The sequence below is a fragment of the Desmodus rotundus genome, chromosome 3 (genome assembly GCF_022682495.2).
Source record: "Desmodus rotundus isolate HL8 chromosome 3, HLdesRot8A.1, whole genome shotgun sequence".
NCBI classification, from domain to species: domain Eukaryota; kingdom Metazoa; phylum Chordata; class Mammalia; order Chiroptera; family Phyllostomidae; genus Desmodus; species Desmodus rotundus.
Window position 1 is genome coordinate 169248349 of NC_071389.1, and position 20734 is coordinate 169269082.

A 20734-nucleotide genomic window follows, 5' to 3' on the forward strand; every position below is an offset into this window, starting at 1 on the left:
CTTCTAATGTAGTCAGTTGCTTTTTCTTCTCTTTTCTTTTTTTGGTGATATTGGGTTTCCCTCTGTAATGGAGAAGAAATGGAGGGTAGAGGGAGAGGAAAAAAGGTGTTGGATTCCCATCCCTTTTTTCCCAACACTGCTACCTCTCAACTTGGAAAACTGAATATGCAAAAGGTTATTTCCACTGCTTTTCTGAAATCTTGAATAATGAAATGATCTGCATCAAGTAGTAGACAACACAAAACTTCTAAGGCTGACAGTCAGTCTCAAGGTGCTACAAAGCCAATTGTAAGGAGGAAAACAGATGTCACTTAAATATGTGCATCTGCTTATTGGTTGGTGTTAACACTTAAGAGCATCATCGGGGGACCCTACGCCCCTGTGCAGAGGGTCTGTGCACAATTTGTGCAGGAGGTTGTGCAGTGCTGGCACACTTTACTTCTGGTCTTTTTTGCCACAGGTCACCGCCACCACCTAGCTGTGGTGGCTGGTGTTTTCCAGGCAGAATCTGCCAGTGGTCTAACGTGCTCTGGCCACCAGTGTTGAAACTTAAGTCCTAAGTAAAATGAAATGACAAGTTGGTAGGCTTTTTGCCCAAACATGGCAGAACAGGACACCTGAGACTGATTGGACACTGGCCACTCTTAGTGTGCAGGCCACCACACATGACACTGACCACCTGTTCTGGATACTGTGTGTGGGTAAGTTGCGTGGACTCCTGGAGAAGGGCAGTTGACAGTGCCGCAGAGGCAGTCCTGTCCCATGGTATATGATGTGTGCCTAGGGTGCAGTGTGGATATCGACATGCACACCAGGCACGTTCTTCTCCTGCCCTGCCTGCACTGAGTCTGCACCCCCCAGCCCCCCTCACCTTGGTTCTGGCCTATACCCCGCCTAGGGTCTGCACCCCTAGTGGCTGCTTCTTCAAGTTTAGTTGTTTGCAAGTGCAGTCTGCCAGCTTTATGTTATGAGTCACTGTCAAAGATTCACTTCTCAGTGGGGGCCAAACTTAGTGGAAATATGTAAATATATTTTTAATTTTATGGTTAGACAGATGTCCATATATGTGCATTGATGTGTACAAACATATTGTATATATTTAAAATAACCAAGTAAAGCCTTTTTTGCCCTATTTGAGGTGTTTGAGGTGTTTAAAAAATTCTAAGGTAAATACTGAGGTAAATGATTGCATTCATTTACTGGGTTACCTGGTATATTTAAAATTATATATATATATGTGTATATATATATATATGTGTGTGTGTGTATATATGTGAGTGTGTGTATGCACATATATATATGTATATATATATATGGTCTGTCCAGAAGGTATCTGGCCATGTAATATAAAAAATAGAGACATTTACTGAAGAAGATACAAGAAACATTGTATATAGGACAATGACGCCTCAGTCCCCTACCCACTGTAGGCACCTCAGGACCTCACACAGTTTTCCCAGTCTCTATCAGGTGCCCCGTCGTATTTTCCTGAATTTCATTGATGGTCTGAAATCTCTTCCCTTTCAAAGGTGATTTTAGTTTTGGGAAAACCAGAAGTCACAGGGTGCCATATCTGGGCTGAGTCACCTGAGTGATTTGATGTTTCACCAAAAAACTGCATGAGACGTGATGCATGAGCAGGTGCATTGTGGTGATGAAGATGCAAATCGCCAGTTGCCCATCGCTGCATTGGAATCATCCACACAGTTTCTGCAGAGGAATGTTCAAGCTTAACAGAAAACTTGATGCAGATGTGTTGCTCTACTTGCTCAGTCATTTTGAATGTGACGGCCACACAGTGCACATGTTCACTGAACAGTGTCTACTGCTCCCACTGACTAGTACAGTGAAGTTGTCATTTTCACACATACATATTCCAGTCCACTCTCCATGGCTGCCAGGTTACATCGATGTTGTACAAACTGTTTTTTATATATTAACAATGGCTGGACTTTTTATGGAGCAAATACAGGAAAACTTAGGCAATCATTGTTATGATGGACTTTACACAACAAAACAATGAACAATCTTCTCTAGGAATATATTATGTTAGGTTCCCTTTCAAGATTGACCTAGAAGGAAATGTGAACATGTTATATTTTCCTGGATATCTTATGTTGAAACTCCTGTGCTAACAGGAGAGCTACGTGTCTTCGAAGAAAGAATAAAATACTTAGTAACTTAGATATGATTTTCCTGCCCCAGGATTGGTAGTAACATAAATAAAAGGGATAGTAAATGATTGTTTCTGAGGAATACATGTGAACAGTAGGGAATATAACAATTATATTTGTATAGTACTTAGGATAGTGACAAAATCATAGATATAGGGAAAAAGAGCAAGTGTGATAAAATCGGGTATTTTATGGTATAAGTTAAAAAATACCTATAAGAATCTAGTTTAAATTCTTTTGATGTTCCAATAGGTATTTCCCAAAATATATTTTAATTTGCCTCTGTAGATATTTAGAATTATTTTGGTGTGATGTTTTTCTAACTATGCTTCGAAGGGAGAGATTTAGTGAAATACTCTGTTACTGACTATGCTCCAAACACCACCACACAAACTCACACCTACTCTTTAGTTTCATATTTCTATTTTCCTCAAGGTTTGTTGTTTCATTTTTGAGAAAGTGTTGTTCCAAGGCTAATAAGTTTGGAGACGACTGCTTTAGATTTTTATTAACCAATTATAGCTAGTTTATTAGCAGCCTGTTTTTACTTGCAGAATGCTTATTTAAATAGTGTACACTTCAAATGCAAAAACCATTCGCTGAATACAATTTAGAGTCTTCCAACTTCTTGTACCTCATTCATTCATGCATGCTAGACTCAGATATCGTCAGTTCTAATCCTGTTGAACATATCTCTGCAAGCTTTCTACAGTCAGGTCATTAAATTAACCAGTGTACTTCTCCCTGGTGCTGGAGTTTGCTTTTCTATGGGTATGCCACATTCAGGATGAAGGACAGTTCCTCGAGTCTGCTTTTATAATTTCTTTAACTGAAGGTATGCAAACAAAAATGCATGTATATGACTGGAAGGCACGGTTATATGTATTTGACAAGAATTATAGAAACTAGAGAAATGTATTATTTTTAAACTAATAGAACATAAGTGATGTCTCATTTGTGTTTTTCATAACTACTCTTATGCTTAGGCAGCCTTTCCTATTTTCTCTGTACTTCCTCAGCATGTTAATAGGATAGCTTCCTACTTGTCTAATTGGCTGAAGAATTTATTTAAATATGTTTTAATTTAGAGGAGGTTATTTGCCCCTTTTTGTACTTAGATGCATCCATTAGAGTGCCCTTTATGTAATAGTGCAGTTTCCTTTTAAAAGATTTTGCTCGCTTTCCTTAAACTACAATAGAGTGGGCATCTTTCACATGCGTTGGTATTTACTGTTCCCCTGCCATGCTTCTAGAATATCAGAATGATAAGGGGAAATCATTAGATTCTCTCCATTTAATTTAACCGTTTTAATTGGACAGGTCATTATTACATTTTCTTTTAGTGAATTGTGGGTTGGTTTTTCAGTGAATCAAACTGTTCAGGTTGCTTATGAGGTTCAGCCCTTGGCATAATGTCACTAATGATTTCTACAGGACCTTGAAGTAAAGCAACAGGAAAATCTATCAACAAAGAGATATAAATGGAATATTTTTAGATCAAAAATAAGGTTCAAATCTTTGTACTGGAAGAAAAGGACAACAGTGGGCAATTGCATACTTGATCACTTTCAATGCAGTGAAAATGGCATTGACTGCCTAATTGCCAAAACAGCATCTGGACACATAACAATGAAATGGCCGTTGTGTTTGGTAGGAGTTATTGCCATTATGAAATGAATGAAGAAGTCCATTATGTTCGAAAGTCGTGGCTAGCACGTTACCTTTTTCTCAAAAACTTTAGATATTTTAATTTTAGCATTTTCACTCATGTGTTTTTCCTGGAGGATACCTTCAGGCGATACTTTCCTTTTCAGATGCAGTTCCTAATATGGAGGCCCTATGTTCCTTCTGGAGACCTTGTTGTGAAAGGGAATAAAATATGTGCGTGCATGCTTCTATGTGCTGTGTTTGGGCATGCGTGTGTGTGTGTGGGCATGTGTGCATGTGCCAGAGGGGTGGGGGACGCCTATAGAATTTATGATTTCATTTGCCAGAGATGGACTCTGTTCTCTTGGTATTGTAAGAGAATCTCTCACCAGGGACTGCCTAATTCCTCAGGTCTGTGGCTTTTAAATAAGCCTCTTTTTAAAAAGATAGTCATTATGTTGTTTATCCTTTCTTGAAGCTTTTAACCTTGTTAGTTTAGTATATTACCTTATAAAAGAGCCTTTCATACATATAAATAAAATTTACTTTTTCTATGATATTTTTACATAATTAAGTGGAATATTTCCATCTCTAAGTTGGAAACCATACTTATATGTTCTGCCATTATGTCATATTCAATGTAATATCACTTTTCCCACAATCAATGCCAACTTCCAAACTTCTGTTAATATCATTGTTGTCCATGAACTTTAACACTTCAGGACATGTTGTTTCTTGTACTTCAATCCTTGTCCCGGGAAAGCTTTCTTGAGGAAGCAGTATTTAAACCTAGCTGTAAAGGTGATGATATGAGTGGGGAGCATGTCCTGATCTTAGGAAAGAGACTGTGCTCGAAAACATTGAGGTAAATGATTGTGATGGGTAACCTTTTATAATAATATTGATAATAATAATGGTCATCATCATAATAATATATGTGTGTGTGCATACACACACATAGGTATGTATACACACCCACACACATATGTACCAGTACCCAGAAACACAGGGTTCTGAGTCTCTGGATTTTTTTTCTTTAGTTAGAGAATGCCATAGGTATTACAGAACTTGAAATGGTTGGTCTAGCAGGGGAGTCCAACCTTTTCGTGTCTCTGCATCATGCGTCTCTTTCTGTGTCTTGGGCCACACATTAAGTACATCATGGCACATAATCACACACACACACACAAAACTCAGAATGTTTTAAGTAAATCTATGATTTTGTGTTGGGTGGCATTCACAGCCATCTGGGGCTGCATGTGGCCCATGGGTTGCAGGTTGGACACCCCTGGGCAGAAATGAACAAATCAAAACCGTGTATCTTTATAAAGCTTAGAGCCACGTAATGGGAACTTATGCTCTACTTGTATTATGGGAATCCCAAGAAAGTTAACAGGTGAGGGATGAAGATAAGATTCCAATAAGGTCTGATGCTTCAACAGATCTTACAAGATAAGTAGAAATTAGCATGCCACATAGTGGTACGGGAGTTTGGAAGATATTCCAGGAAGAATAAACAGTTCACACAAAATCATTAAAGGAAGAAATGACAGGCTGTTTGCCCACAACTAGACCTGTCTAGTGGAGCAGGGGCATGAAGTTCATGGCATGTTGGCAGAGAGGAGGCTGGGTAAGGAAGAGATGGCAGAGTGAGAGCCAAATATTTGATTTATAATAAGGCTGTCACCTCTCAAACTTGAATTATACACAAGCTTCTTTTAAAGAAAAATAAAGAAAAAATTACATACTCCAAGAATATATTCACTGCAATCTTTGAATTTTTTTTAAAGGAATGTTTCTTCTAGAAAAGAAAGTTATATTCAGTGAAAACATCTTTAAATGAGGATTATTGTTAAAAATGAGAATTTTTTTCCAAGCAGGTAAAATACTTTTTAATAATTAAAAATCACACATTAATTATAGGCCTCCAAAAATATGTGTTGGGTCTGCCTATCTGAATTTGGGAAATATTGTATATAGTTGATGGGTAATGATTAGAAAGGTTTAATTTAATTACATGTGTATTTGAATAATTGAATTTATGTATACTTACATATATTTTTTTTAAAAACAGTGGACTCACATTGAAAACTTACCCCATGTTTCTTCTCACTGGCGGACCCAGGCTGATGGAGCAGGCTTTGTCTAGGATATGTTATATCATGGTGGAAGGCAGAAACAAGATCAGGTGGCTAGGCTAAATCAAACACTAGTTATAAGACTAAGATAAAGTCAATGGAATAAGAAATAAATTCCATCACCATGGCAGTATAGCAAGGGAGATAAGAAATCATTTATGAATAAATAGTACAATTTAATATAAAATGTTAATCCAAGCTTTGATTTTTTGCCAAGCTGATAGGTTGAAAATGGCTATCACATTGTAGTTGTAAATTGTACTTCACTGAAGGATGCTGAGCATCATTCCTTTGTTTAAGAATCATTCTTATTTTCTTGGAACAACTTATTTTTCTCTTGTGCTCTTAGATTATATTTTTCTTATTGATTTCAAAGAGCTCTTTATATATCATGGAGCCATATTTTTTCCAACTTGAGAGCCTTTTGTCATTTAGAATTTTTGGTGTTTATATGATTGGATTTATTGAGCGTAAATGGGCCACAAACCAGGAAGGACATAGTAGACATAGACATATCTTTAAAGATGCGCTTAGGATGCTGTCATATCTTACAAATGCTTGTCACACTTTAGTCTATGCCTTGACTTGAAGCAAAATTAAAAATAAATGTTTCTAATTATAGACACATAATTTGTTTACTGTTAATTAATATATAGGTGTCTTTAAATACTAATGTATCATTTGATACCATTAATAGTTGTAAATTAGCACTAATTTATCTTTTTTCCATTTTGTGAAAGTATGCAGTATACACAATAAAATCTTAATATGTAGATGGTTTACAGTACAAGTGTAGATTCAAGTTTCTGAAAGTATTTGTTGAGTAATTGAATGAATGCATTCTTTTGGTAAAGTCTGCTTTCTTGCATTTTTTTATCCTGTGGATAGTCGTAATGAATTGATCTCTATATTATGGCAGTAAGTAATTTTTTTACCGATAACATAAAAAAGATGTTATTTGGCAGGAGTTCTACAGAGTGTTCACAAAATTCATTTTAAAAACTAGGTTTTCTTGAATACAATTTGCCTGTCAGGATTTCTAACATTTCAACTTCTTAGTCTGTCTTTGAGTCTCTCATTTGTGTTTTGAAATTCTGGATAACAGCAGACTTTGCTTTTATTTCTCCCGACACGCCAGTCACTGTCATCACACACATGTGACATGTTCAATATAGTAATGAACTGCTTTTAATTCTCTCATGAATTAGGTAATGCTAATAAATGCCATTGTAGCTGAGAAAACGAAAGTAGTGACTTGAAAATTCAAGCACACAAATCTTTCAGATTTACAAATAGATTATATCAGTTATAAAATTAGTTCTTTTGAAAACATGGTCTTTTTTGTGATCAAATTCTCCTGATCATTTCAATTTAATAGAACTTAGCTGAATTAACTTTAATTAATAAAAGTTTTATTTTCCTTATCATCTTATATGTGTGTGAATGAAATTATGTAATTATACTTTAAAGGGTTAAAAAAATTACAAGGACAAGTCTTAAAAGTTTTAAAAAGCCTATGTAACCGTTTTAACAGTGAGAAGGGTAAGAAATTTTATTTTGCAAATTATAAATTGACTCATCAAAGAAGCAGTTATTGTATCAGAATTTGAGAGTGAAAACGGACCTTAAAACTCATCTTTCCTGAGATGTTAGATTTAGGTGAGACCACATGACTAGTTGGGAACGAACACAGGCTCTCCTTAGAGCAAGGTCCCCAACCTTTTTGGCACCAGGGACCCGTTTTCCCACAGACAGGGAGGAGGGGGCAGGAGACGGAGCAACCCTCACTTCCTCCCCGCCCCTCACCTGTCACTCACCTCCTACTGTGGACCAGGTGAGGGTCTCAGAAGATGGAGACTGGAGGTGGAGCTCAGGTGAGCTTTCCTCCAGGCCCAGTTCCTAACAGGCCACAGACCTGTACTGGTCCACGGCTTGGGGGGTGGAGACTCCTAGTTTAGAGGACAGGCCTCCTAACTTCCTTAGTCATAATTCTTTCTGTGCTATTCTAGATAGAAATACACTGAACATTGTTAAGGGGCAACATTTTCATTTACTATGATAAGATTTATTTGTCACTTACTAAGCTATCACAGGAGAATATAGAGAATAGACAAGCATAATCAACTTCAAAATGAAGCTAAGTGTCCAAATAGTTTCATACTTTACCCAGTTTTAGCTCTTATTTCTGTTCTAATTAGTTAGTATCAAGAAATACATACATGGACAGTGGGAAAGTTTGCTGGAAGGTGTGTACTAAAATTTTTGCAGAAATAACATAAGAACCCAAGTCCTGTGTTAGCAAGGTCATGGTGCTACTACTCACTGAGCTGTCCTCTCATTTACAATAAAACGTCAGTGCAGTGTTCTCCGCAGATGTATTTCCAGGTTGAGAAATTACTATTTAGTAGCCAAAAGCACTTTTCTTTTCCAGATGATACTATTTTTATTTTTTTATTTTTTGTATTTTTTCTATTACCATTTGCTGATCTTATACCCTCCTTCCCCTGAGAATCAACACACTGTTGCCCATGTCCATGAGTCTTTTCCTCTTTGCTCAATCCCTCTATCCCCTAAATTTCTCCCCCTTACCTGTCATCCTGCTCTCTATCTATGAGTCTGTCTCTATTTTGCTTATTAGTTTGTTCATTAGATTTTCACCTATGAGTGAAATCATATGGTATTTGTCTTTCTTTGACTGGCTTATTTCACTTTGCATGATGTTCTCCAGGTCCATCCATACTGTCACAAAGGGTAAAATATTCTTTTTTTTTTTTTTTTACAACCAAGTAGTATTCCATTGTGTAAATGTCCCAATGCTGTTTTATCCACTCATCTACTGGGGGGGCCCTTGGGCTGCTTGTGTATCTTGGTGATTGTAAATAATGCTGCAATGAACGTAGGGGTGCTTATGTTCTTCCAAAGTAGTGTGTTGGTTTCCTTCAGATGTATTCCCAGAAGGGTGATCGCTGGATCAAAAGGCAGATCCATTTTTAATTTTTTGAGAAAACTCCATATTGCTTTCCACAGTGGCTGCACCAGTCTGCATTCCCACCAACAGTGCAAAAGGGTTTTCCTTTCTCCGCATCCTCACCAGCACTTGTTTTTTGTTGATTTATTGATGATAGCTGTTCTGACAGGTGTAAGATGTTATCTCATTGTGGTTTTAATTTGCATTTCTTTGATGATTAGTGACGTTGAGCATCTTTTCATATGTCTATTGGCCATCTGTATGTCTTCCTTGGAGAAACAAAAGAAAAAACAAACAAATGATACTACTTCAAACTACAAAGTTTTTGCACAGCAAAGAAAAACATCAACAAAATAATAAGGCAACCCACAGAATAGGAGAACATATTTGCTGATACATCTGATAAGGTGTTAATATCCAAAATTTATAAAGAACTTATACAACTCAACGCCAAAAAAAGAACAAAACAAAAAAACCAAAAAAAAAAATCCCTAATTTAAAAATAGGCCAAGGGCTGAATAGCCAAAGACACTTTTTAAAGATATGATCCCATTTGAATGGCTTATCTTCTCATAGGTTATATGGATATTTTACTCGCTAGGTGTCTACTGAGTTTTACTACCTGAGTGATTGGTTCATGTCTTTCTCATCCCCATGAGCTGACAGCCATTAAACATCACTCCCCATCACAAGGAGAGATGATGGTGTAATGAGTAAAAATAATAAAAGTATAACTGCAGTTGGTCTTATCTTCCTAATAGACACTCTTTGCCTGAAACTATTCTTTCTGTAAGACAAATATTCCAATGCGAAGTAGTAACACGGGGACTAGAAAACAGGTATTTTGCCTCAGATTCCAAAAATGTAATCATAATAAGGAAGGGAATGTTTAAATATTATTTTAATAGAGACCCAAATATATTATTTCTGTTAAGTTTTGTGTTTATGATCACCAAAAATGCAATGAGTACTTTCTTAAACTTTTTAATGCTGTGTAAAAATCAACTTTTCGATCAAATTATTTGTCAGGATGGGACAATCAACCTAACTTTGTCCAAAGTTTGGTCATTCACTTAGCATTAAAACATAATTATTAAGCACATTCCTTGTACTAGATATTTAATTGCTATAAAGCTATTTTTGAAATAATTAGCATTAGGTGCCTTTTGAGAACTTTAGAGGGAAGATTTCATATCTTTGGCTTCCCTATCTGCACTTGCTAGTTTGGGGACCTCAGACAAATCAATTCACTTCTTTTTATAAGCCTCAGTTTCCTCATTTTTACTTGGGATAATACAACTACATGCCTCCTATTGTAGTTTTGAATATTAAATGAGATAATTTCATTTTATGTGCCTCACAGTGACTGGTAGAAAGTCTTAAAAAGTAAAACCTATTATTTTTTAATTTCTTCAAATTATTCTGAAGGTAATAAAGAGTACGATATCAATTGGTGGGAGGTGTTACTGAGAATGACATCATCTCTTTCTGAAAATTATGAGACTAGAGTTTCTAAAGTGAACACATTTTTAATGTGTTCTTAAATAGCACTAGTTGGTCAAAAATGTGATTTGAGGACAATTCATATTTGTATTCTAATTAACTAACTAGCTAAGTAAGTAACTAACTGACAATACCATAAGTAGGCTTATGTGCCAATTCTCTGGCATAAATGTTGTAGAGAATCGAAGTTTAGGTATTTAAAAAAGAAAATACATGTCAGAGGGGAAGGGTTAGGAAGGGATTGGATGAAAGAAGGTTAAAGCCAGAGAGAAGGGGGTGGGGGCTTGGTGGAGGTGGGCAAAGTGGGGGGATGGAGACACATGTAATAGTGTCAACAACAAAAATAAAGTTAAAAATAAATAAAATATTAAAAAGATAGGCTATTGACTTTCAATTATAAGACTAAAAGTTTTAAACTACACATATTAGGTCAATGATCTCTTTTTTTTTTTAAGTAGAAGGTTCTTTTTTAGTGTTTTTGTGACCAAGTAAGGAGAATAAAACAGTGAGGAGAAAAAAATAGGTGAACAGTTTCTTAATGCCTCCGTGTCAAGTTTATTCAATACAATTTTGTACCATCTGACACTGATTTGCTTTGAATTCATTGTGATTGTAGCACTGAATGTTTCATTTCTCAAAAATAGCCTTTCAAATTCCATAAAATGAAAAAACTAAAGATTGATGGTAGGAACATATATCAAATATTAAAGTATAATCTGTATCTGTGACCACATATTTCTATTTCAGTTATTAAAATAGAAAATATTTACAATTCTCTTAAAATGTGGGAACAGAAGTACTTCCTTTTAAATGAGAGAGATATTAGAAATTCTTGCTTGAAACAATACCTGTAAGAGGTGATTTGGAAATAATTTGTTTATGATCTTAAAAGTTCCTCTATTCTCTTTGAGAATTTTCCAGCAGAATTCAGTAGCATATCTTACATTTCCTTAGCCTGTGTGAGCCTCCTGTTTATATTTGCAATGCAAACAACATGAGCTCAAAAGCACACTTTTCCAGGTTCATTCCATTTTCCATATACTAATGCAGCAGTGTCAAAGAGACTCATTAAATGAAAAATAATTTTTAATAGGCTGTTGCAGTTTGTGCTCTGGTCTTCTCAGAAGATGTATTTATATTTTTATATTTGCATTTGTAGATCATTTTCATATTTCCCACTAATTTAATTATTATTCAATTAAGTTCTCATCATTTTTTTTATTTGCTTATTTATTTTGGTCGTAACTTTTCTTAACATATTTGCTTTAGAGGGTTTGGGCATGAAACAATTTGGATTTTGACCATATATATTAGATTTGTCACAAATTTTTCTTGATTTCTTTTTTTAAAGTCTTAGTACTTAACATATTGGTAAGCATTTAATAGATGTTCAGTGAATACTAAAGTGTATCTTAATCTGGGGAGAGGGGTTTTCAGGAACTACTATAAGGACACATGGACAAAATCAAGGGGGAGGGAGGTGGGTTTGGCTGGGGTGGGGTGGAGGGGTGGGGAGAAAATGCAGACAACTGTAATTGAATAACAATAAAAATTTTTAAAAATTAAAAAAATAAAGTGTATCTTAATCTACAGATCTTATGAAACCTACTGGAGATCTACTTATAATAGTACAGCAAAATCATATTCAAATGTTAATTCCTATGTAGAGAATACCAAGTACATAACCAATTGATTATGATAAAAGTTTTAGGTAATAGATAAAGAATATGATTTTATTTAACACATATCATATGGTAGTCATTAACATGTTTAATTTTTAAACATGTTAACATTTAATGTAAAATAAAAAGTTTATAACAGCAATTTCCCATTCATTATTGGATCAATTAGATCAATTCAATCCTTTAATGAAATTGCCAATGATAAGATTTGATGAGAACATTTTGGAACTGCCTTCTCTTTGGCTGACATTCTAAATCTTATAGAAATTCTAATTTGCAATATAGAATTCAAATGAAAGAAAACTTTTATGGCCGAGAGAGCTATATTTAAAAATATTTATTCCATTCAACCATCAAATACAGTTCTAACTGCATGCCAATGAGATTATATCAAATTTAATTTCATTAGCAATTATTTGAAAGCCTTTTATGTCACTTAAAAAGTGAGTACCTTCTTGGGATTTTCATTCAGCTATAAATTCTTGAGTGTTATTTTATTCTATGTTATGGTGTCACAAGCAAAATAAGATCTGGCTTCAAGTAACAAATGGACCACTAACCAGTTGTATGACTTTAAATTCCTTTTGCCCAAGTTTATACACTGGGGAACTTAGGGGTATACATACCTCTTTTTTCTGTGCTGCCTATGATCCATGAGCTAATCTACATGAACAAAATTCCTTATTAGCTTGAGAATTCCACTACTTCAAAATACCATTATTAAAATGATCATTATTATATTTGGCAAATTTTCTGTCTAGTTCCTACTTTATTTCAAATCGTTCAGCAGGGATGATTGTGCAAGAAATAATTTGTTTTTGAATGGCTACAGTAATGTTTATATGTTGAGGTCTTAAACTGATTTCCAAACCATTTACTATTTTCCTGTATGTGCTTTGTGTTTATTTGGCATATGTGTACTTACACGTACGTATATTAAGTGTCTATAAAAACAGAACCACAGACAAGGAAGATTCTGATATGAGCATCTTTTTTATTATATTATAGTTGGCCTCAAACACTCATACTCTCTTTCCTACCTGCTCCGCTGACCTTCTGGATTAGAGTTTCAGAGAAACAACCAGAGGTACTAGCTGTAGCAAGACAGCAGCTGGGACCATACGGATCTCAGCATCCTGCCTTATGGCCATTATCTTTGTTTCTATCTTTATGCTGCCACTATGTCTCCTTGTGCTCTCCCTGCATCCTCTCCTCACTGCCTCCTCCTTTTCCTGACTCCAGCTCCCATTGCCCCTGTAACTTACCTCCCTCCTTCTTCATTTTTCTCTATTTATATAAGAGGAAACAAGATTCTCTAATTAGAATTTTTTTTTGCAAAAACTATTTTTAAAGGGTATGTAATAGCCATGCAGCTACCATTCCCTAGTTCCCATAAACAATATTAACAATAGAAAACATTTATTTTTTGTATATTTATTAATTAGAGTATATCAGATTGTAGGTCTCAGAAGGGCTGAAAAAACAGATATTTAAAATAAGTGTAATAATTTTCTCATTTTTCTATGTAGGAGTAGGTTGTTGCTGTAATAAAAAATAATTTGAGGCTAACGACAAGAAAGAATAGTGAGTAATATCCTTCCCCCTTCCCCAACTGCTGAAAATGAAAATCATGTCAGCATCAAGTCATTTTTGCCACATCCCTTCTTAACAGCTTTTTCAGGGTGGGTCATAATTCTGTGTTTTGTTAGTGTCTTAACTCCATAGTGACATGTTTAAATCTTATTCCACATTGATTTTGTAGTAGACATACATTTATTTTTAGGCTACCCGGTGAATGATGGCTCTCATTATTAAGTTATTATCAACTTTGTCAAAAAATGTATAAGCTTTGATTGAAGAATAAATTTATTAATATTAGAAGGTTGATCATTGATCTTGATATTTGGAATATGTGTATGGTGCCACATTGGGTATGTCTAAGAAAGTAAACTTACTGTCTGCCTGTCGCCAGGGAAAAAAAGTGGGACCTAATCAAACTGCTGTGGGGTCAACCCTTGTGGTTTTAAAGGCCCTTAATGTTGTCCAGCTGCAAAATAAAAGGAATTGGGAGGGGAAGTTGGAAGGAGTGGAGGGGGTTGGGGGGGAATGTGTGGAAAAGAACAGGGAGTCTGGCTTTTATTTTTTTTTTTTAAAGTGAGTTCAGTGCCAGCCTGGACATTGGCTGTGCAGACTATTGAGCCATTGTCTGCTCCATTTCCAGAATAGCCCCCAGTTAATCACTTCGGCTTTGAAGGGAATTTCCTCGTGGAATTCTCCACAGAAAATCTAATCAACTGACCTGCCCTCTCAACAATGGAAGGCTTTTTTTTCTCTCTTTCCCTTATTGGGGCGGGCTCTGTAATGTAGCCTTTTGTGCAGAATGAACCCTCCCAGTAGGAGTGGAGAGCGTGTGTGACTGAGTGTGTGTGTGTGTGTGTGTGTGTGTGAAGAATGCACACTATCTCGTGTTGGTGAGTGTGTGCTTACTCCCTGACCAGATGCTGCAGTGCACAGGGCAGCCACCATCTCTGCGTGCGTGTCTGTGTAAGTGTCTGTGTGTGCATGTGCCTCTGTCATTTCATGTCAAAGGTACATTACCTGATTACCTTCCTCGCCTGCCAGATTTTTATCTAGATAATTGGAACTGCTATGGAGGCTGTGCCTTGCCAGCCAGCTTAGGATCTGTAAAGCCATAGTTTGTCCACCTTGTTATCTGTGGCTGCTTGGGCAGAGGAAATTAAAGAGACCCACAGCTAGAGGAGCGCTTCCTATCCCTGACCTCCTCAGCGATCCCAAGCAGGACAGTTTCTTAGTCCCATCTTTTTGTTTTCATTTTGGGGTGTTTGGCTGGTGCTTTTTGTCCCCTCGTGGGTGTGTGTGTTTGTGTGTGCGTATTATTTTGGCATGTGGATACCTATTCCCCTCCACATCGCACGTCGTGTTTTATGGAGTTTGGAGCTGAGGAAACTTTGGTTGGGTTGCCAGGACGTTCGCACCACTTTGTGGAAAGCAGGAGCTAACAGTGAGACCGACAGAGTGAGTGACAAGTTGTTTACAGGTTTCCTTGAAGGGGCCTCTGCTATATTTCAATCTGTCAAAGTTGCTTTTCTTCCCTCAGAACAATGCCTGATTGTTGTGTGTGAGTGTGTATGTGTATGTGTGTGTGCGTTTCCGTGTGTGCTCTAGAGAGCCTAGAAAGGGGTGAGAAGGAATAACAATTCTTTGTGTAAAAGGCGATTACTATCATTTCTTTGCTTAATAAGTTAATAATGCAGTTTAATCAATTCTGCTAGTATACAGATTTCTCTTTTAATCAGCAGCAAATGCATTTTAAAAAATCCTACTGGTGTGTGTATGAGAGAGAGAGAGAGAGAGAGAGAGAGAGGGGAGAGGACTTATGTTATTTAGAGGAGAGTATGGGAGATGTGTTAAATGAGTTGACTTCTCACATTCGGTGATGTCTGGAAGAGAGAATTAAAAGGAAAGGACAGGCATCCTGAGGTTGTCTAGTGCTTTGCAGCCTGAGAGAGCGTGCGGCTCCGTGCAGGGGGAGCAGCCAGACCCCGCTGCTGGAAGTGCGCTACCCCTTTAAGAGACTGGTCAAGGAGTCCTAGGAAAGGGAGGGGGAAGAGGGGGGAGAGAGAGAGATTGAGACAGAGAGAGAGAGAGAGAGAGAGAGAGAGAGAGAGAGAGAGAGAGAGAGAAAATCAATTGGTTCAGAAGGTTTGGACTCACTTGACAGGTTCAGTTGGAGACGATCATAGGTGGCTGCTGTGACAAAGGGAAATTGTGCTTTTCCAGCATGCTTACTGACCCTGATTTACCTCAGGAGTTTGAAAGGTGAGTACAGTTTTTACCCCCTAATATATTGAAGTCCAACTCTCCCCTTTTACAGTCGTCTCCGAATCAGTTGGAAGATGCTCCCCTGTTTGTTAGAAAAGCCTTTAGCCAGTGTTTCTGCAATCTTGTTAGCTGATTTTTGTGCTGATTGCCCGGACCCAATTGAACTGATTTGTAAAGTCTCCGAGATTTCAATGTTTTTAGGTTGCGTCCTATAACAGGAAATTAAATGAGCATTAAGCATCTCTCTCTCCCCCCACTCGCAGCTTTTCTCTTTCTCATTCACTCTCTTACTTTCTTCCTTCATTGATATTTTCCTTCCCTTCTACACCTTTTAAAATGCTTTTGTGCAGAGTGTTAACCATTTTCAACATCTCTGTCTGGCAATTCCTGGGGTGACAGAAGATTTTAGTGGTGGTTAAACGGAGGCTATAAGTTCCTATTTGATCCTTCCGAAAAACTTTGGAAGCTACTCAGTAAAGCACATGACCTTTTGTTGATATAAGAGAGCAGATTCTTTTAAAAGAATATTTAACATCACAACACTCTATTAGTAGATTACTTTTGAAATGTCAAAAAAGGGGGAAATAGTGATGATCTCTTTCTAAGTTTTAGTGGCCACTTTTTGCACGAGCTGTCTTAAAGTAAATTGTGATTTACTCCATGTTCTCCTTTTGCTATGATGGGAATAAGTGTATTTGTAATTAAGTAGTTCCTATTTGGAGAAATATGTACAATATCCTTTCATTTGATGTTATTGCAAGTAAAGCAGGGCTTTGAAAGAATTTTAGCCCTCTTAGTGTTCCTATAAGTACACATTGCAATTTTTAAATTTGAGTTCTTATCCCAGCATGAGTTCATTTTTAGAACTATAAATAGAATTTTGTTTGCCATTAAAAAGAATTCAAACTTTGTATTCTGTATGGTGAATTAAAAAAAAATCGCTAAAAAAAGCCAGGATGCATGATACCCTGGCTTTTTTTTTTTCAATTTCATGAAAGCTACCTTCTGTATAAACATTTGTTGTATCTGACTATGCAATGCAAGCTAGGTGCTAGACCAGCTGGTTAAAAATATGCTAAGTCAAGCTGTTCATCGCTCAAACAACTGAATTTGATATGAAAAGATGAAAAAAGAAAGGACAAAGATTAAAACATTCTAGAATAAAGCAATAGAAGAGAAGGATATTGAGGATAAAATAATACTTGAATGTGACCAAATATTAGAGAAGCCATTATCAGATCAGGGAAGAAAGTAAAATAGCCAACATATATACTTTAATACTGTCTCCTTTCTTTCATTTCCTCTTCGTCTTTTTTTTTTTTAAATTAAGGTGAATCCTAACTAGATAATTCCAGTGAATGATTGAGCTTTCTTAATAGTTTGAATTTATCTCTTCAAAGTTCTATATATTAACTCTTTAAAAAGGTTTTGTTTGCAAATGTAGCTGATTTCATATGTAGATGTTGAAGTTATTAATATTGGAACATACTATTGCTTAATGTAGCAGTTTGTTAATATACCACAGTAAGTTTTCCAGCATGTGCGCAGAGTAGCACTTAAATAACAGTATTCTTCAACTCTATACTTTTTGGAAATAAACTCTGAGTCTGATTCTTAAGCGTGTTAACAGACTGTTCTTATAAAAAGGTAGTTACACATTAACAGGCTGTAGCCTATTTCTCTATATAGGCAAGCTTTCCTGCTGTGAACTTTATTTGTATTTTTTCAGTTATCCCTTTTTAAACTAAACTTTTCCCTTTCCTATTCTGATGGTCAAATCTCTTAATGATTTTTTTCCTCCTGGTGAGATTTTCTTTTTTTTTTTCTTTTTCTTTTCTTTCTTTTCTTTTCTTTTTGGTCACCCAGAGGCATGCTTTTCTAACTGTCTAATTAAATAAGCAAGTGATAATCAATTGAGTTGTTAGTATAGACAGCATATTTGTAAATATTAGCAGTTAAATAATTTTAGAAACTGTCATATAATATAAAATTTCTTAATAATTTCCCCTGTGGTTTTAATTGGTAATATATACAAAAATCTCAGTAAATCATTATTAGTTTGTATGGGTGAATGTGTGTGTGTGTGTGTAGAGAGAGAGAGAGAGAGAGAGAGAGAGTCATCCACCACATAGAGTATATATCTTGCACTTTCAATTTTGAATATTTATATTCTCCAAAGGAGGTATATATTCTATAACTACACTATCATAGCCAGTTATTTTCCCCTTTTCAAATATTTGCAACCTTCTTTGAATAAGTAGGTTATTTCAATCAAGTGCTAATTTTTATTCTATTTATTTACCTGCTATAAATGAGTTTGTTCACTAAACTTAGTCAGAAATCTGAAAAGAAGACTTCAAAATTTCTTTATGAAATAGAGAACTTTGCTCTAGAGGATATAAACAAGGTGCTAGGGGGTGATGTATTTTGGAAGTTTTATGTGATCTTTTTTTCTAATTTCATTGGTAGAGTTGTGTCCGTCTTCTATTATTCTGTGCAACCTGTAGACTAGTTGGAACTTTAAGGAATATTCAAAACTTAAATATCAGGATCAAAATTTGGATTTAGATTTTTTATGTGTGTGTTTTTGCCCTAGAAACGTACATGGTCAATGCTGTCAGTCTAATAAACAGTTAAGTAATTCAGCTCTAGTAACAGTTTCATTGTCTGTTAAAAAACATTCAGGAGGTACAGCAAATTAAACAGTGATTCTGAAAAGTAAAGGAATTGAAATATTTTATTTTTATTTTCAAGCATTATTGTCATAACTGGTTATGACTAATGAAAAACACGATTCTCAGGTGGGACATGAATAGGCAAAGTATGTTCTAAGAAATTGTAAGCAAAGTCTTTTAGGTCATACAGTTTAGAGGAGACATAATTGGCAACATGGTCTAAATGTTAGTAATAGCGTCATTAGAATGAATGCATGAGCTCTCCTAACAAATTTTAAAGGAAGACAGTGAAATTATGTATTTATTTGAAAATAAATAATAAAATATTGTGAGTTAAGATTTGTCCTGTAAGAATTCCATTTATTTATTCATATTTCTAAAATGAAAATCTTTAAAATATGCCTTAAATTTCAATATTTGTTTCTGATGAATAAAAAAAGGTAATTTTGGTACTGTCAGTATTCTGTTCATTTCTTTTATATTTATTTAATTTGATAATGTTGATAGTGTTATGACTAAGCTACTTGTCACTTTCTAATTGCTCAATGTTAGAGGCTTAAGTAAAAAGCAAGTGGAAGATGATTGCTTAAGAAAAAGTTTGATAAATAGAAAAAGTAGGATTGAATATACTAGGATGCAGCAAATTAAGTTCATAGTATCACCTATTTGGCTGCTTCTCTCAAAACGGGTGCAGACAACAGACTGCCTATTTTCTACATGTTGGAGACAACACTACAAGGGTAAAACCTTCTTTACTGAAAATTTAATGTATTTGACTTATATACCTATCATAGTTATTTGTGGTCATATTGACTAAAGATAATTTTTTCACATTAAGAAACTTTTAAGTGTTTTTCTGAAGAAATAAATAAGCATCAGGTATTGTGAGAAACTAATTTGTTAAACTACCATGACAAATTACTATTAGCGGTCTACAAGAATATCTCTGACATTCACATTACTACCTAAAGTTTGGCAATATTAATAAAATATTTATAACCTAGACAGATTTATTTGACTTAATTAGAAACTTAAAAAAACCCCATTGTTCTCATGTGATAAGCACATTCAAGTTAGCAGGTAATCTCTAGCTATGAATCAAAGGGAACTTACCTGTTCACATTCTGTCACCTAATGGCAACTGTAAACCTGTAACTTTGATATTAAGTTTTCAGGGTGTTCTGATATTTGCCTTTGTTCATTTTATTACTCTTATGTACTTATACTTTGTAGAGGAAAAGGTGCCTATCACTGATTATAAATTTTAATCACCATCTCAATAAGCTGCAAGTTAAGCGAGCTGAAACATTAGCTTGGCGAGCAGCTTGCGCGAAGCAGTGGATGAACTACTTCTATCACACCCACATGGGAGTACTGTCCCGAAGACCTAGCAGGAGACCTGACTGATCGCCAAGGACAATTAAGGGTTAAATCAGGTGGCAATGTATACTGCTCAGTGTTTAGCAGGTTAATAGATATAGAAATGTGTGAAGGTTTTGATTACTTCACATATTGGTGTGTTCTTTTCTTATATTTCTCAATTATAATAAACATACAATAAAGTATTTACCTGTTCTTAGGGAGCTTTTAACTAAAATACATGCATCATACCTGAGAGGCAAATAATAAATCCTGTTCTAATACTTTAGCACATTACTCCTCCACAGGGCTGGAAGCTATTTCAAATGAATTACATTCATAAAGCATTTAAATAACAAAATTACATTCATGGAAAAGTCTGATTTTTATTGTCTATTGTTTCCACTGTCATCTCTCCAGCCTCCTAATGAGTATATATGCATAATGCAGATATGTATTGTATAGGTTGAGCACATCCCTTTTCATAGATAACTGGTGGATTTTTGTTTTCTTCTATAACTTGTTATTCACTTATCATTTCAATGAGGTGAACTAATAGGATGGGAAATAAACCAATATGTTTCTCTTGTACTAATTCACATATAGTTTAGTATGTCATGTCTCTGACTCAGATGATGGCAATCAGAAAAAAGATGCCCATAGATTTCACCATAATCTGAAATACCGTCCTTCTAATGGAAATATTTTGTTGAACCAGAAATGAACTAAAACAGAGCAAGTTCCT

General features: G+C 35.5%; 1 protein-coding gene across 15 annotated transcripts in view; it reads left to right on the top strand.

Annotated features, from left to right (window-relative positions):
* The window catches only part of SOX5 (SRY-box transcription factor 5), a 908025-nt gene that overhangs the window by 519824 nt on the left and 367467 nt on the right, over positions 1-20734 (top strand). For 2 of the 15 annotated variants that reach the window (XM_024575372.3, XM_053921739.1), the window contains exon 1: positions 15819-15952. The exons of 11 other annotated variants lie outside the window; for them this stretch is intronic. In XM_024575372.3, coding sequence (XP_024431140.1) covers positions 15915-15952 — 38 coding nt within the window. In that variant the 5' untranslated portion in view covers positions 15819-15914. Of the gene's footprint in view, positions 1-14769; positions 15149-15812; positions 15953-20734 lie in introns of those variants that run through there. 2 more of the 15 variants (XM_045184096.2, XM_024575373.3) reach the window with 2 other exon arrangements.